Source organism: Gorilla gorilla, chromosome 10 (genome assembly GCF_029281585.2).
Source record: "Gorilla gorilla gorilla isolate KB3781 chromosome 10, NHGRI_mGorGor1-v2.1_pri, whole genome shotgun sequence".
Classification (NCBI taxonomy): domain Eukaryota; kingdom Metazoa; phylum Chordata; class Mammalia; order Primates; family Hominidae; genus Gorilla; species Gorilla gorilla.
In genome coordinates, this window is record NC_073234.2 from 147,590,431 (window position 1) to 147,606,979 (window position 16,549).

The following is a 16,549-nucleotide window of genomic DNA, read 5'->3' on the forward strand; positions in this document are numbered from 1 at the left end:
TTTAGACGGAGTCTCGCTCTGTCACCCAGGCTAGAGTGCAGTGGCGTGATCTCAGCTCACTGCAACCTCCCCCTCCCAGGTTCAAGTGATTCTTCTGCCTCAGCCTCCCGAGTAGCTGGGACTACAGGCATGTGCCACGACCCCCGACTAATTTTTGTGCTTTTAGTAGAGACAGGGTTTCACCATGTTGGCCACTCTGGTCTGGAACTCCTGACCTCATGATCCGCCCACCTCAGCCTCCCAAAGTGCTGGGATTACAGGCGTGAGCCACCGTGCCTGGCCAAGTACAAAGTTTTATAACAAGCATATTACTTATTTTGTTGCGTTGTATTCCATTCTTTATTTTTGTCCGATTTGATCAATCAGGTTTTGAAAGAGGTATTTTACAGTCTTTCATTCTAAGTGGGTTTTTTTCTTTTTTTTTTTTTTTGGTTTTGGTTTCAAAATCAGGTTCTCCTAGGAAATTTTGTTTTCATGCATTTGGTTGCTATAATGTTGGTTTATAAAGATTTATGTATGTCATGTATAATTTGTGAGTTTAAACTTTTAAAAATTTTATTAGTGTATTTTAGAGACAGGGTCTTGCTCCGTCACCCAGGCTGGAGTGCAGTGGCATGATCATAGCCTACAGCAGCCTCCAACTCCCAGGCTCCAGTGATCTTCCTGCCTCAGCCTCCCAAGTAGCTGGGACCACAGGTGCCATCACATGCCCTGCCGAGTTGCAGCTTTAATCAGTACATAAGGCTTCTTTTTGTCCTGTTCTATGTGTTTGCCATGAATTTTGTTTTGCTTAATGTTGACTGTACTGCTGTGGCTCTTGGAGAGAGGGGCAGTTGAAATTCTTGCCAGGTGTCCTTGGAACTGGGTGTGCCTGGCTGGACGCAGAGCTGCTTGAGAGGGGCTGACTGTGGCCGGCGCTTCTGGGCCTGAGTATGTCCTCTCCAGCTCCCCTGTGCCCACCTTTGTTTCATGCAGAACCTTCCTCCTCAGCGGGTTCCAGAGCTGAGGCTGGCTGCCTCCCAACGGGGTCCCCGCCAGTTTCAGGCTTTGAGCCATGCCTCTGCTGCTTGTCCTGGGTTCCCTTCTGCCATCACCCTCAGGAAGCCTCTTCTAGAGGAGTGTTCCAGCTGGCTCTGAGACTCTGTCTCCTGCCTCGCCGACCATCAGGCAGACTTGAGTGCATTCCCTTTACCTCTTTTGTTTGGTGGCCCCAGTCTTTGCAAAAAACCCTCCCCTCTCCCCTCCCCTCCCCCCTCCCCTCTCCCCTCCCCTCCCCCCTCCCCTCTCCTCCCCCCTCCCCTCTCCCCTCCCCTCCCCCCTCCCCTCTCCCCTCCCCTCCCCTCTTCTCCCCTCCTCTCCCCCTCCCCTTCCCATGCCCTCCCCCCTGTCCTCCCCCTGTCCTCCCCCTCTCCCCCTCTCCCCCTCTCCCCCTCTCCCCCTCCCCCTCCCCCTCCGTTCCCCTGCCTTCCCCCCTCCCCTCCCTTCCTCAGCCACCCCCTTCCCCCTCCCCCTTCCCCTCCTCAGTCATCCCCCCTCCCCTCCTCCCTCCCCTCCCCCTCCCCTCCCTTCCCCGGCCCTCCCTCTGTCCTCTCCTCTCCTCCCCTCCCTTCTCACCTCCTCCTCTCTCCTCCCCCCTTCCCCCTCCCCTCCCCTTCCCCTCCTCTTTGCCCCTCCTCCCTCCCCTCTCCTCCCCTCCTTTCCCCTTCCCCCTCCCTTCCCCTGCCCTCCCCCCTCCCCACTCCACCCCTCCCTTCCCCTCCCCTCCTCCCCTCTTCCCCTCCTTTCCCCTTCCCCCTCCCTTCCCCTGCCCTCCCCCCTCCCCACTCCACCCCTCCCTTCCCCTCCCCTCCTCCCCTCCTCCCCTCTCCTTCCCCCCTCCCCTCCCTTCCCCTGCCCTCCCCCCTCCCCTTCTCCCCTCCTCCCCTCTCCCCTCCCCTCTCCCCTCCCCGCTCCTCTCTTCTCTTCTTTCTTTTGATGGAGTCTTGCTCTGTCGCCCAGGCTGGAGTGCATTGGTGCTATCTCAGCTCACTGCAACCTCCGCCTCCCAGGTTCAAGCGATTCTCCTGCCTCAGCCTCCAGAGTAGCTGGGATTACAGGCATATGCTACCACGCCCGGCTAATTTTTGTATTTTTAGTAGAGACTGGGTTTCACCATGTTGGCCAGGCTGGTCTCAAACTCCTGACCTCAAGTGACCATCATCTCAGCCTCCCAAAGTGCTGGGATTACAGGTGTGAGCCACCGTGCCCGGCCTTGTTTTTTTTTTTTCTATCCAACTTATCTTTTAAAAAATTTTATTCAGCCTTTCTCTTCAGGAAACATCTTTATCTTTTTTCTTTTCTTTTTTTTTTTTGAGATGGAGTTTTGTTCTTGTTGCCCAGGCTGGAGTGCAATGGTGCAATCTTGGCTCACTGCAACCTCCACCTCCCGGGTTCAAGTGATTCTTCTGCCTCAGCCTCCTGAGTAGCTGGGATTACAGGCATGCGCCACCACGCCCGGCTAATGTTTTGTATTTTTAGTAGAAACAGGGTTTCTCCGTGTTGGTCAGGCTGGTCTTGAACTTCCGACCTCAGGTGATCCGCCCACCTCGGCTTCCCAGAGTGCTGGGATTACAGGCATAAGCCACCTCGCCTGGCTTTGTTTTTCTTTTTCTATCCAACCTATCTTTTAAAAAATTTTATTCAGCCTTTCTCTTCAGGAAAAATCTCTTTTTATATTTCAGTTGGTTTATATTCTGTTAGCCTCATCCTCCCTACTAATCCTGTTCTAACAGTGAGACAGAATCATAGTTTTCAGACTCTCCATTGCATCTTTGATTTTCTGAGCACACTTGATTCCTAGAAATACAGAGTTCTGTTAAATATAGTGAACCCCAAGTTTCTCTTCAAAGAATCAGTATGTCAGTCTGTTCAGCTTTCCTATTCTTTGATTCTCCATTTTAAAGTTTAACTTCCTGGTTCTCTTCACCCCCTTGCCTTTAGTTTCAGTAAACGACTCTCCTGCCAGTCCTAATCACTAGTTCACATCTGTTCCCCTGGTCACCTGCTCCATCCTGACTCATCTCAGTCACCTGCTTTGACCGGAGTCACCTTTAGTTACCTCTTCCTAACCGTCCTTCCCACGAAACTGCTCACCCCGCCACTCCGGCTCGTACTCCTGCTCTTTTTAAAATAGCCAGTCGGAATTAGCTTAGACTGTGTGGTCCAACCCTAGCCAATGAGGGAACGACACAGCAGTAGGGACTACCTGCCTCAGGGATAAGACCTCCTGCCCCTCCCTTGTCCAGGTGTGCTTTTGCCATGGCTCCACCTGCGAGGGTCACCCTTTATGCAAAAAGTCAAAACTGCCTTGCTAAGAACATTAAATGAATGTTCGAGTGCTATTTCTCTGTGGCACTGGGGAACAAGCATTTTGCATTTCTAACAGTCCAGGCACCAGCCTTTAAAAAAAAATAGAAAAAAGATAGATAAAATAGTGAATTAAAAATATAAATGCATATTTATCCACTATACTTTAAAAATAGCTTTATTTAGGTATAAGTTACCTACCATAAAATTCACTCACTTTAAGTGTACTCTTCGTTGAATCCTAGTAAGTATTCACCACGTGGTTGCAGAGCAGCCTTTTAGGGTGTTTTCCTCACCCTAGGGGGCCCTTGCATCCCTTTGCCATCTTTCCTGCCTCAGGCCCAGCCCCAGGCAAGCACTGATCTGCTGTCACGTAATTTGCCTTTTCTAGAATTCTTTATAATGGAATTAGGAGCAGTGTCCTCTTTTGTGTCTGGCTTCTTTCACTTAACTTTTTTTTAAAGATTCATTCGTCTTTTTGCATGTATCACCAGTTCATTCCTTTTTATTGCTGAATGATATTCCAAATATATTCCGTGTAGGGATAGATCGTAATTTTTTTATCCATTCACCTGTCAGTGGACATTTGGGTTGTTTCCAGTTTTTGACTCTCACATATAAGCCTAGGAGGAACATGCACTTACAAGACTTTGTGTGGACACATGCTGTCTCTTTTCTTGGGTAAGTACCTAGGAGTGGAATGGCTGGATTATATGGCAGGTGTTTACCTTTTTAAGAAATTGCCAAACTGTTTCCCAAAGTGTGTGGACCATTTTATATTCCCCCTAGTAGTATATGAATAGGTTCCAGTTTCCCCACATCCTTAGCAGCCAGCACTTGGTATGATCGGTCTTTAGCCATCTTAGTAAGGCCTGTAGGAGTATCTCACTGTGGTTTTAATTGCATTTCCCTAATCACTAATGAAGTTGAGCATCTTTTCGTGTGCTTATTTTCTATCCATTTTTCTTTGACAGTGTTTGTTGACATCTTTTGCCTGGTGAAAAAAAAAAAAAAAACCTGAGTTGGAGAATTCTAGATAGAAGTTCTGTATCAGATATGTGATTTGAAAATATTTTCTAGTCTGTGGTTATCTTAACAGTGTCTTTTCAGGAGCAGAAGTTTTAATTTTCATGAAGCCTAACTTACCAGTTTTTTCTTGTATGAATCATGCTACTGTATCTGAAAAGTCTTTGCCTAACCCAGAATAACCCAGAATTACAAAGATCACGCACAAAGATGTTTTTTCTATATTTCCTTCTAGGAAGTTTTTGGTTTTAGAGTTCACATTTAGGTCTACAATCCATTTTGGAATTTGTTTGGTCTGCTGTACAAATAATGGATCAGAGTTCATTGTTTTGCGTATGGATATCCAGCTGTTCCGGCATCATATCTGAACACATTGTCCTTTCTCCACTTTATGATCTTCGCCTCTTTGTTGAAAATTCATTAACCAGGTATATGTGAATCTATTTCTGGTATTCTGTAAGATTGTTCCATTTCCACGCTGTCTTCATTGCTGTGGCTTTATAATACACGTTAAAGTCAGGAAATCTAAATCTTTTTGTCTTTTTCATAATTTTGGCTCTTCTAGGTTCTTTGCATTTCCTTATGAACTTTAAAATCTGCTTCTCAATTTCTGTTAAAAGCCTCTTGGGGTTTTGATTGACATTACATTCAATTTTTAGATCAATTTTGCGAGAACTGACATATTAACAATACTGAGTCTTCTGATTCATGAGCACTATTAATGTCTTTAAAATTTTCTCTCTGCAGTGTTTTGTGGTTTTGATGTACAGGTCTTGCACATCTATCAGATTTATTCTTGAGTATTTTATATTTTTTGAAATAATTTTTTTTTGAGATAGGGTCTTACTCTGTCTCCCAGGCTAAAGTACAGTGGCACAATTATAGCTCGCTGCAACCTCTATCTCCTGGGCTCAAGTGATCCTCCCACTATAGTCTCCCAAGTAGCTGGGACTACAGGTGTATACCACCACCCCCAGCTAATTTTTTTTTTTTCTGTGGAGATGGGGTCTTACTATGTTTCCCAGGCTGGTCTTGAATTCCTTGGTTCAAGTGATCCTTCTGCCTTGGCCTCCCAAAGTGCTGGCATTGCAGGCGTGAGCCACTGTGCCTGGCAGGATTTTCTCAGAGATGATTATTTTGCCTGAGAATGAAGGGCTTTAATCTTTTTCCCTTACAGTCTGTCTGTGTTTTATTTCTTTTTCTTGACTGACTGTGCTGCTACAATCTCCATGTTGAGTCCAGGTACTGAGAGAGGACGTCCTGTATCAGTTCGTTCTCACACCGCTATAAAGAAATACCTGAGACTGGGTAATTTATAAAGAAAACAGTTTTAATTGGCTCACGGTTCTGCAGGCTGTACAGAAAGCATGATGCTGGCATCTGCTCAGCTTCTGGGGAGGCCTCAGGAACTTACAATCTTGGCAGAAGGCAAAGGGGGAGTGAACACTTGACATGGCCAGAGCAGGAGTAAGAGAGAGAAGGGGAGGTGATGCACACTTTTTTTGTTTTAGACAGAGTCTCACTCCGTCACCCAGGCTGGAGTGCAGTGGTGTGATATTGGCTCACTACAACCTCCGCCTCCCAGGTTCAAGCGATTCTCCTGTCTCAGCCTCCTGAGTAGCTGGGATTACAGGCGTGCGCCACCACGCCTGGCTAATTTTGTATTTTTAGTAGAGACGGGGTTTTGCCAAGTTGGCCAGGCTGGTCTCGAACTCCTGACCTCAAGTGATCCACTTGCCTCGGCCTCCCAAACTACTGGGATTACAGGCATGAGCCACCACGCCTGGCTGGTGATACACACTTTTAAAATGACCAGATCTCATGAAAACTCACTGTTGCAACCAAGGGGGATGGTGTAACACTATGAGAAACTGCCCCCATGATCCAGTCACCTCCCATCCGGCCCTTCCTCCAACACTGGGGATCACAATTCGACATGAGGTTTGGTGGGGACACAGATCCAAACTGTATTACATCCCTTCCTTGTTCCTGTCTTAAGAGGGAAAGCTTTCAGGCTTTTACCATTGAGTATCATATTAGCTGTTGCAGCCACTGAGATGCTTTATCAGGTCAAGGAAGTTTTCTTCTTCCCACGTTTACTATATAGAACCAGATTTTCACCTTGGATCTGTTTTCCTTATTCCTAAAGTATGTCCTTCATTTCTTGTACTGCACATCTGCTGGTGGTGAATTCTTTCAGTTTTGTACACTTGGAAAAATCTTTGTCTTTTTTCTTTTATTATTTTTTTTTAAACTAGAGTCTCACTCTGTCACTCAGGCTGGAGTGCAGTAGCCTGATCTCAGTTCGCTACAACCTCCGCCTCCCAGGGGTTCAAGCAATTCTCCTGCCTCAGCCTCCCAAGTAGCTGGGATTACAGGCGTGTGCCACCATGCCTGGCTAATTTTTGTATTTTTAGTAGACATGGGGTTTCGCCATGTTGGCCAGGCTGGTCTCAAACTCCCGACCTCAAGTGATCCGCCTGCTTCAGCCTCCCAAAGTGCTGGGATTCACTCTACTACACTAAGTTCACTCTAATACGACGAATACGGATGAACTGCTGGTTGGCCTTCGCCTCCTCCAGCACACAGACTGATTATTGCTGGCCTGCCTGCGTGGCCCGGAGGGGCTCCTCTTCCTTCTCCCTGCTGCAGCTCTGTTGTGCCCCCTGAGTATTCTGAGCCCCTTTTCTAGTTCCAGGCCTGCGTCAGTGTAGGGTGACAGGAAGGGTCCTCTGCTGCACTCCACCTCAGGAAAAGCACCATCTGTGGGGGGAAATCTGAACTGAGGAGGAAGCCCTGCCCAGCAGCCTGGGGGCTCCCAGGGATGTCTGCTGCATGGAGACTGCAGAAACCTGTGGTGGGGCAGAGAGTTCCAGTTTGGCCGTGTGTTGACTGCCCTCACGCAGACTCTACCAGCGGCCAAGGCGGTGTCTGGAGACGACAGTGTGTGTGCCTAGGGCACACAGGCACGGAGACACCGCCAGCCCTTTGTGTTGTGATCAGGGCTGGCGGGAGGCTCTGACTAGGGCTGTGGGAAGGGAACGTGTGCACTGTCCTCTTTCTGAGCGTTGCTGTGGTGGGAGTCCTGTCACAGGGAGCAGTCATGGAAGAGGACTGGCCCCTCCTCCCAGGTACAAGCACAGGCTCCTGTGCACTCCGACTCGCTGTTCCCCTCATCTGGCCTCCCCAGAACCCAGGCACTGCCTGCTAACCCCGGACCTTCTGTGGTCCACTTAGGACTCTTGCCCACCATTGGTCCTGCCGGCCGGCCCGCCCAGGCTGGGCTTTCTCATGGGGACTCCAGCTGCCCTTCTGCCCCATGAGGAGTCACTAGCTCCCTTGGCCTCATTCCCTTACTGGCAACTGAGGGTCTGGTTCTTAGAGTCCCTTATGTGTAAACATGTAAAGCTTGTGGCTGTGAGGTGTGTTTGGTAAGAACAGTCCACAGCTTCCACCAGATTCTCAGGAGTGTCAGTGGCCCCTTCCCGGTCAATAAGTTGAAGAGCCGGGGTCAGTCTGGCTGCCACTGAGGGCCAGGCTGCCTCCTTGTGTGCTTGGGTGGCCTGACTGCAAGGAGATGCTCTCGCTCAGCCCTGGACACACGGTGCAGATGGTGTGGCGGGTCAGCCCCACAGGGCCACCTCCTCAGTCTTGGGTTCTCAGCCTCAGCTGGTTCACATTTGGGGCCAGAAGATTCCTCCTGGTGGGGCCGTGCTGTGTGTTGTAGGATGGTTAGAGACCTCCAGGCCTCTACCCACCAAATGCCAGTAGTGCTCCCACCCTTATCAGTCGTGACAACCAAAAATGCCTCCAGACATTGCCTGATGTCCCCTGCGGGCACAGTCTTCCGAAGTACAGAGCCACTGATCTATCTTATCTTAGAAAGAGACTGTAGTCATTGCATTTCCGTAGGAAAAGGTGTTCTGAGTTAGAAATAATGTACAAATAATTTTTTGCCTTGTATCTTCTATGCATCTTCTAATTATTATTTTACTAGATTACAGTCCCTCATGTGCAAACTTTGCACACCTGGAAGAAGAGTTTACTAGTAAGCAAAAGCACTTTTTTTTTTTTTTTTTTGAGACAGTCTCGCTCTGTCGCCAGGCTGGAGTGCAGTGGCGTGATCTCGGCTCACTGCAAGCTCCACCTCCCAGGTTCAAGTGATTCTTCTGCCTCAGCCTCCTGAGTAGCTGGGACTCCAGGTACCTGCCACCATGCCAGCTACTTTTTGTATTTTTAGTAGAGATGGGCCAACATCACCATGTTGGCCAGATGGTCTCGATCTCTTGACCTCATGATCCGCCTGCCTCGGTCTCCCAAAGTGCTGGGATTACAGGTGTGAGCCACCGCGCCCAGCCAGGAAAAGCACTTTTTAAAAAGATGCCTTTTTTTCCGTGTGGATATAAAAATGCCACATAGTAATTAGAGAACATCTAGAAAGCACAAAAAAGTATAAAAAGGGAAAAAATCATTATAATCCACCTAACCCAGAGACCACCACCTGTGGACACATTTTGAGTCTTTTTATTACATCTTTAAAATTACATAATTTTGGATCTTGAATTTTTCCATTTAAAATCGAACATAAACAGTGTGTTTATCAAGCACTCTTTATAGTGGTTTTGCTGGCAAGCGTCGCTTTGTGCCTGCCTGGCTCGCCACACCTCGTGCTGGATGTGAGCTTGCACTGTTTTCACGTAAGCACTGTCTACTGTGTCCCTGAGCATCAGGCGTTAGGAGAGGCGGCTTCTGTAGTGGGTGGTATCTTTGCAGCTTTTTGAATGTTTCCCTTGAATTTCTATGATGGTGATGATGGAAAAGACATCAGGTCTAAGCTGTCCATAAAATGCATTTGTCTGTAATACATGTCCTTCATTAAAAAACACGTGGCAGTTGGGGTCTACTGTCATGGTAGGAAGGTGGGAGCTGGACTCTCCTCCCAGCCGGGGTCAGGCCACACCTGGAGTGCCTCAGGTCCACTCTGTGCCCGCGTTTCCAGCCTGTCTCTGGAATGACTACTTCTGAACAGATTCCCTTTGCCTTTTTCTACCAGGCAGTATGCACTGAGTCCTTCAGGACAGATTAAATGCTGAAAACCGTCAATCAAGTGTTCAGTCTTCATGCAGGATCACATCCGTGGAACTGATGTTTTAGCACTGGGGTTGATAGTGTCCAAGTCCCAGATTCAGAGGCAGGCTCAGGACCCGTCCACGGTGTTGGCCTATAGTGAGGCCCATGGGCCTCGGAGCCTGTGTGCCTGGAGCTGGACCATGGCTCCACCACTTCGTAGCTTGGCCCGATGTGGGCAAAGGATTACCTAGGTGCCGAGGCAACAGACTGAAGGCACAAACTGTTTCAGTATAATAAAATAGTTAGAATAAGAATAGTCATAATACAAGTCAGATATAGAGCTGATCATGGACAATTATCAATCATTAGTATAAACATTATTAATCATTAGCTTTTAATATTACTCTTTGTTGCATTACTAATATAACCTAGGAATAACCGGCGGGTATAGGGTCAGGTGCTGAAGGGACATTGTGAGAAGTGACCTAGAAGGCAAGAGGTGAGCCCTCTGTCATGCCCACATAAGGGCCGCTTCAGTGCTCCTTGGTCAAGCAGTAACGCCAGTGTCTGGGAAGGCACCTGTTACTTAGCAGACCGCGGAAGGGAGTCTCCTTTCCTTGGAGGAGTCAGGGAACACTCTGCTCCACCAGCTTCCTGTGGGAGGCTGGATATTCTCCAGGCCTGCCCGCAGTCATCCGGAGGCCTAACCCCTCCCTGTGGTGCTTCAATGGTCACGCTCCTTGTCCACTTTCATGCTCCTCCCGCACTCCTGGTTCCTCTTTGGAGTTCGTAGTAGATAGCAGAAGAAGAAATAGTGGAAGTCTTAAAGTCTTTGATCTTTCTTATAAGTGCAGAGAAGAAAACGCTGACATTTGCTGCCTTCCCTCTCTGCTTCAGCTACCTAAAAGGGAAGGGTCCCCTGTCCTGTGATCACGTGACTTGCTTCACCTTGTCAATCACTTTGAAGATTCACCCTTCTTACCCTGCCCCCTTGTCCGGTATGCAATAAATATCAGCGCACCCAGCCGTTCGGGGCCACTACCGGTCTCCGAGTGTTGATGGTAGTGGTCCCCCGGGCACAGCTGCTTTCTCTTTATTTTTTTGTCTTGTGTCTTTATTTATTACCATCTCTCGTCTCCGTACACGGGGAGAACACCCGCTAAGCCCTGTAGGGCTGGACCTTACAGCCCAGGGAGCTCATTTCTCGCTGCCTCAGTGTCTCTCTGTGTAAATGGGCTATCAATAGGAGTGACCCCATGGCATGACTGTGAAAACTAAATGAGATCATGTAAGGGACGTAGAGAACCTTTGTGACCCTGAGCCACCGTCTGCCACCCGCTGGGGATGCCCTGCTGTGCTGTACTTCTCTCCCTTCTCCCCCCTCCCATGCTCTTCATTGCCAGCACTTTCAGCCCCTTGCGGTAGACTTGGATTAGGCAGGTATGAATACTTCAGTTCAAGAAAAGTGTGAGGCGGGGAAGCTCGCCGAGCATCTCTCGCTGAGCAGATATTCTGATCTGAGCCTTTTTTCCCTGGGTAGCAGTCTTGTGCCTGGGGTTTGCTGGGTCCGCATTGGCCCCTCCTGAGCCACCTTTCCAGACACCTGTGCAGGCTCCGAAAGGCGCCCGGGCATGGAGCTCACCTCACTCAACTCTAACTTTTCTGCATTTGTTTAGGGAGCATTTCCTGAAGACGTAGTCATGCAGCACGTCAGCAGCTCCCAGAGCAGCCAGCGCCATGTCCAGTGGCCTGGGGCCTGCCCCAGCATGGGCGAGGAGCAGCCAGCGTGCTCCCAGCCGTCCCTGCCCCTCACACTGCCATCCCCCAGCCACCAACTACAGCAGCTGATGGTGAGAGGGGGCCCTGCGGGTGGGCAGAACATGAATGTTGACCTGCAGGGCGTGGGCCCTGGGCTCCAGGGAAGCCCACAGGTCACGCTGGCCCCGCTGCCGCTCCCCAGCCCCACCTCTCCAGGCTTCCAGTTCAGCACTCAGCCTCGGCAGTTTGAGCATGGATCTCCGTGGTACATTCAGGTCACGTCCCCATGTCCCAGCAGGTCCAGACCCAGAGTCCCACGCAGCCCAGTCCCAGGCCGGGGTAGGCCTTGCAGAATGTGCGTGCAGGTGCCCCTGGCCCTGGGCTGGGCCTCTGCAGCAGCAGCCGTACAGGGGGGCTTTGTGGATGCCAGTGTGCTGGTGAGGCAGATCGGCTTGAGCCCCTCCAGTGGTGGACACTTTGTGTTTCAGGATGGGTCAGGGCTCACCCAGATCGCCCAGGGAGCCCAGGTTCAGCTCCAGCACCCGGGTACGCCCATCACAGTCCAAGAGCGGAGACCCTCCCAGCCCCACACACAGTCAGGGGGCACCATCCATCACCTGGGACCCCAGAGCCCTGCAGCCGCGGGTGGGGCCGGCCTGCAGCCCCTGGCCAGCCCAAGCCACATCACCACGGCTAACTTGCCACCGCAGATCAGCAGCATCATCCAGGGCCAGCTGGTTCAGCAGCAGCAGGTGCTGCAGGGGCCGCCGCTGCCCCGGCCCCTGGGCTTCGAGAGGACGCCCGGCGTGCTGCTCCCCGGGGCTGGGGGCGCAGCGGGGTTTGGGATGACGTCCCCACCCCCGCCCACCAGCCCTTCCAGGACTGCCGTGCCCCCAGGCCTTTCCAGCCTCCCACTCACGTCTGTGGGGAACGCGGGAATGAAGAAGGCTCCCAAGAAGTTAGAGGAGATTCCCCCAGCCTCTCCGGAGATGGCACAGATGAGGAAGCAGTGCCTGGACTATCACTACCAGGAGATGCAGGCTCTGAAGGAGGTCTTCAAGGAGTATTTGATTGAACTGTTTTTCTTGCAACACTTTCAAGGGAACATGATGGATTTCTTAGCTTTCAAGAAGAAACATTATGCCCCATTACAAGCATATCTTAGGCAGAATGATTTGGACATTGAAGAAGAGGAAGAGGAGCACTTTGAAGTCATTAATGATGAGGTAACAGTTCTTTGTTTTGGTGCTTGTCATGGGAGGCAGAGCTCAGGGCTTATGCTGCGTGCAGGTGCAACACAGAGCTTACCATCTCAGAGCGTGCGTTCTAGGCACTTCACTTTAAAGACACACTGTGGCTGTGAATAGTGGTTCAAAGTCCCTCAGAGGCTCCCCACATTTACAGAGGGTGGTTCCAGGGATCCCAGCACATGGCTGAACCCCCAGCAGCATGGAAACTCCCGTGGTGTTCAGTCAGGCACCTCTGTGGCAGGTGCTCACGGCGGCAGCGTCCTGGCACCTTTCTTGGAATGCCACCACATTTGCCTGCTCCTAAACGGTTGTGCCGTGCAAGATGAGAACCCCAGAGTCCACCCTTGCCAGCTGCCTGCAGTCAGGGCTGGCTGGGCTCAAAGCCAAGATTCCAAGTTCCTGAACACACATCTCAATGTCAAGAGTTTCTGAACAAGTTACAGCTCTAACTTAGAATATACAGAGCAAAAATTTATAGAATTTCATTTTCTTTCTTTCTTTTTTTTTTTTTTTTGTGACAAAGTCTTGCTCTGTCGCCTAGGCTGGAGTGCAGTGGTGCAATCTCAGCTCACTGCAACCTACGCCTCCCGGATTCAAGCAATTCTCGTGCCTCAGCCTCCCGAGTAGCTAGGATTACAGGCATGTGCCACCACGCCCGGCTAATGTTTTTGTATTTTTAGTAGAGACAGAGTTTCACCATGTTGGCCAGGCTGGTCTTGAACTCCTGGCCTCAAGTGATCTGCCCGCCTCGGCCTCCCACAGTGCTGGGATTACAGGCGTGAGCCACCATGTGTAGCCTATTTATAGAATTTCAAGGGAGCAGTTTTGTTTTGTTTTGTTTTGTTTTTTGCTTTTGAGACGGAGTCTCACACTGTTGCCCGGGCTGGAGTGCAGTAGCATGATCTCAGCTCACTGCAACCTCCACCTCCCTGGTTCAAGCAATTCTCCTGCTTCAGCTTCCCAAGTAGCTGGGATTACAGGCGCCCGCCACCACGCCCGGCTAATTTTTTGTATCTTTAGTAGAGACGGGGGTTTCACTATGTTGGCCAGGCTGGTCTCGAACTCCTGACCTTGTGATCTATCCACCTTGGCCTCCTAGGGAGCAGTTTTTAAATCCACAATTATATGAGGAGTTACTAGCTTTTTTCTTAGAAGACAATAAATAATTATAAGTGTAGAACATGAACTATTCAAATTAACAATACAAATTAGCCTGTTTAAGTGTATAACACACATGTATATGTATGTGTGTGTAAAAACTTTCAACAAAGAGAGAATAATTTTTTTAGAGTATACATGGAGACTATTTGTAAATTGACCCCCAAGGGGATCCTCAATAAAATTTATAAAATTAATTTCATATGAACTGTCCTCTCCCTATAATGCAATAAAATTAGAAAGCAATTATTTTAAACATTTACTATGTGTGGAAACTAGGAAACTTGCCCGTAAGGTATTCATAGGTTGAGGAGACTATCTTCGTGGAAGCGTCTTGAAGCACGCCACAGCGGAGGTACCGCAGCCTTCAGCTCTTGTGGGATCAGCTGAAGGTCTCCTTAGAAAGGTCATTATGGCATTCAGTTAAGAAATACTGAAGATAAGCAGTGTAACAGCTTCCATAGTCACATGAAGAGTAAGTTCATCGTTGTATTAAAGTTTACTTCTAAATGATAGAAATAAGTTTTTATAGAAGCTGACTAGCGTCTTCGGAATCTATGTTTTATCATCATTTTATAGGAAAATACCGGAAGTTGACTAACATTTGGGTTTTTCATGAATATTTTCCTCTGTGTAATATTGCTTATGTTCCAGCTGCTCGTTGTGTCGACTCTGTAACATGATCCCTGTTACCAAACTTCATTAGAGTTACAAAATATTTGGGGGCTAGTAACTATGGAATTCATCCAAATTATTTAAACTAATTAGCTACATTTGCCTATGGCTTTTTTACTTGGGGAATTGGTGCTGACCTCGTGATCCACCTGCCTCGGCCTCCCAAAGCGTTGAGATTACAGGCGTGAGCCACCATGCCCGGCCGCTATGTGATTTCTTTAAAACATTTCATTGTGGGCCGGGCGCGGTGGCTCACGCCTGTAATCCCAGCACTTTGGGAGGCCGAGGCAGGTGGATCATGAGGTCAGGAGATCGAGACCGTCTTGGCTAACATGGTGAAACCCCGTCTCTACTGAAAATACAAAAAATTAGCCGGGCGTGGTGGCGGGCACCTGTACTCCCGGCTACTCGGGAGGCTGAGGCAGGAGAATGGCAGGAACCCGGGAGGCAGAGTTTGCAGTGAGCCGAGGTTGCGCCACTGCACTTCAGCCTGGGCAACAGAGCGAGACTCCGTCTCAAAAAAAAAAAAAAAAAGAAAACATTTAATTGTGGTAACATATACAAAACATAAGATTTACTGTCTATCTGATTCATTATTTTTAAAGTGTTAATTTATTCCAGGGTACTGACAAATATTAAGGTTTGGTTTTGATTATTTATGATGATATGTGCTTGTTTGTATTTAGCCTTCTGGACATATTTAGCCAGAAGAACCAGTTTCTTTTTCTTTTCCTTTTTCTTTTTCAGACCTGTCAGCCAGAAGTAAGAACCGGTTTCTATTTTCTTGTATTTCTCTCTATGATTTCAAGCTGTAAAGTGCCATTTGACTTTGAGTTCATTTAATTTCCAGGGTATTCCCATTTGAATACCCTGGACTTGAAGCAGTTAATGTATCTGGAAAGATTCTTTGGTTTGCTTACTCTAAGAAGCTGTCATTATGGAGATGCAGATTAATTTGTCTTTCTGTTTTATCAGAGTGTGTTTTTAAGAAATGACACATTTTCAGTGGGAGTGTTTTTTGTCATTCTTCCCCATGCCCCACCATGGCCTCCTCAGGCATCTGCAGCCCCTGCCGCGAGGGGTTGGCCACCCTCTGACACTGCCCCTGGGCTCCTGCACGAAGCTGTGTGGACACGGCCTGTGTAGCCTGACCGTGGCTACCTGCCGGCCACAGATTGAGGTTTCAACTGGACTTCAAACAAAGCTTCAGTGCCTAGGGCCAGATTTGTTCTTTCCAGCCCTGTGAGGCCTGAAATTGCATCAGCGAGCCAAGTGTCCCCGTGCCCCTCTGTTAGTGGCTGAGGCCACCAGCTGCATGGGATGTGCAGGTGGTGATCAACTTTGCAAAGCTTAAACATTATTTTCCCTTCTTCCTCCCTTCCCTTTGAATATTCCCTCTCAGGTAAAGGTTGTGGCCAGAAAGCACGGGCAGCCTGGGACTCCTGTTGCCATAGCAACCCAGCTACCGCCGAGGACTTCTGCGGCTTTTCCAGCCCAGCAGCAGCCGCTCCAGGTACTTTCTGATGGCTCCACAGTGCAGCTCCCCAGACTTTCCTCACTCGGATTTGAGGACTCGGTGTGCTGAGGCAGGACCCAGAGGGGTCCCAAGAGCCTGTCCTCTGTTGTTCAGAATACATCCTGAAACGTCTTTGTGAAGGCTCTTAGTTTTAATGCATGGATGCTGTTATTTTTCCCTACTGTTACTGAAATTAAAAAGTGTTTGTCTCTGATCATTAGTTCTGTTAACTTTTCTGCTGGAATGTTTTTCATTTGCATTTGCTTTTCTGATATATTTGCATTTTTCATTGCTTCTGTACGATCGTGGCCTCTTTGGATGTTTGTCTTTTTTTTCCCCCTTTGTCTGCTTTTAAACAAACAGATTTTCTAAATTATTTTCTTGCTATAGGGAGTTGATTTTGTTCTTTAAACATATTCTAGGGGATGAGTAGCAAAAAACAATGATTTTAGATTTCAGAATACAAGGAAGTTCCTGGAAACTGCAACTCAGTTATCTCTCCTCTCCTCTCCTCTCCTCTCCCCTCCCCGCCCTCCCCTCGCCTCTCCTCTCTTCCCTTCTTCCTTCCTATCTTTCTTTCTTTTTGATGGAATCCTGCTCTGTTGCCCAGGCTGGAGTGCAGTGGCACAATCTCAGCTCACCGCAACCTCCACCTCCCGGGTTCAAGCAGTTCTCCTGCGTCAGCCTCCCGAGTAGCAGGGATTACAGGCACGTGCCACCATACCCGGCTAATTTTTTTGTATTTAGTAGA

The 16,549-nt window shown here is 48.9% G+C and overlaps 1 protein-coding gene across 7 annotated transcripts in view; it reads left to right on the forward strand.

Moving 5' to 3' along the window:
* Positions 1-16,549, forward strand: part of LOC101150057 (putative EP400-like protein) — a 31,381-nt gene that overhangs the window by 9,746 nt on the left and 5,086 nt on the right. For 4 of the 7 annotated variants that reach the window (XM_031000974.3, XM_055357680.1, XM_055357679.1 and 1 more), the window contains 3 exons: positions 11,118-11,291; positions 11,688-12,425; positions 15,685-16,012. In XM_031000974.3, the coding sequence (XP_030856834.2) occupies positions 11,142-11,291; positions 11,688-12,425; positions 15,685-15,867 (1,071 nt within the window). In that variant the 5' untranslated portion in view covers positions 11,118-11,141 and the 3' untranslated portion in view covers positions 15,868-16,012. Of the gene's footprint in view, positions 1-11,117; positions 12,426-15,684; positions 16,013-16,549 lie in introns of those variants that run through there. The other 3 variants (XM_055357676.1, XM_055357675.2, XR_010129457.1) reach the window with 2 other exon arrangements.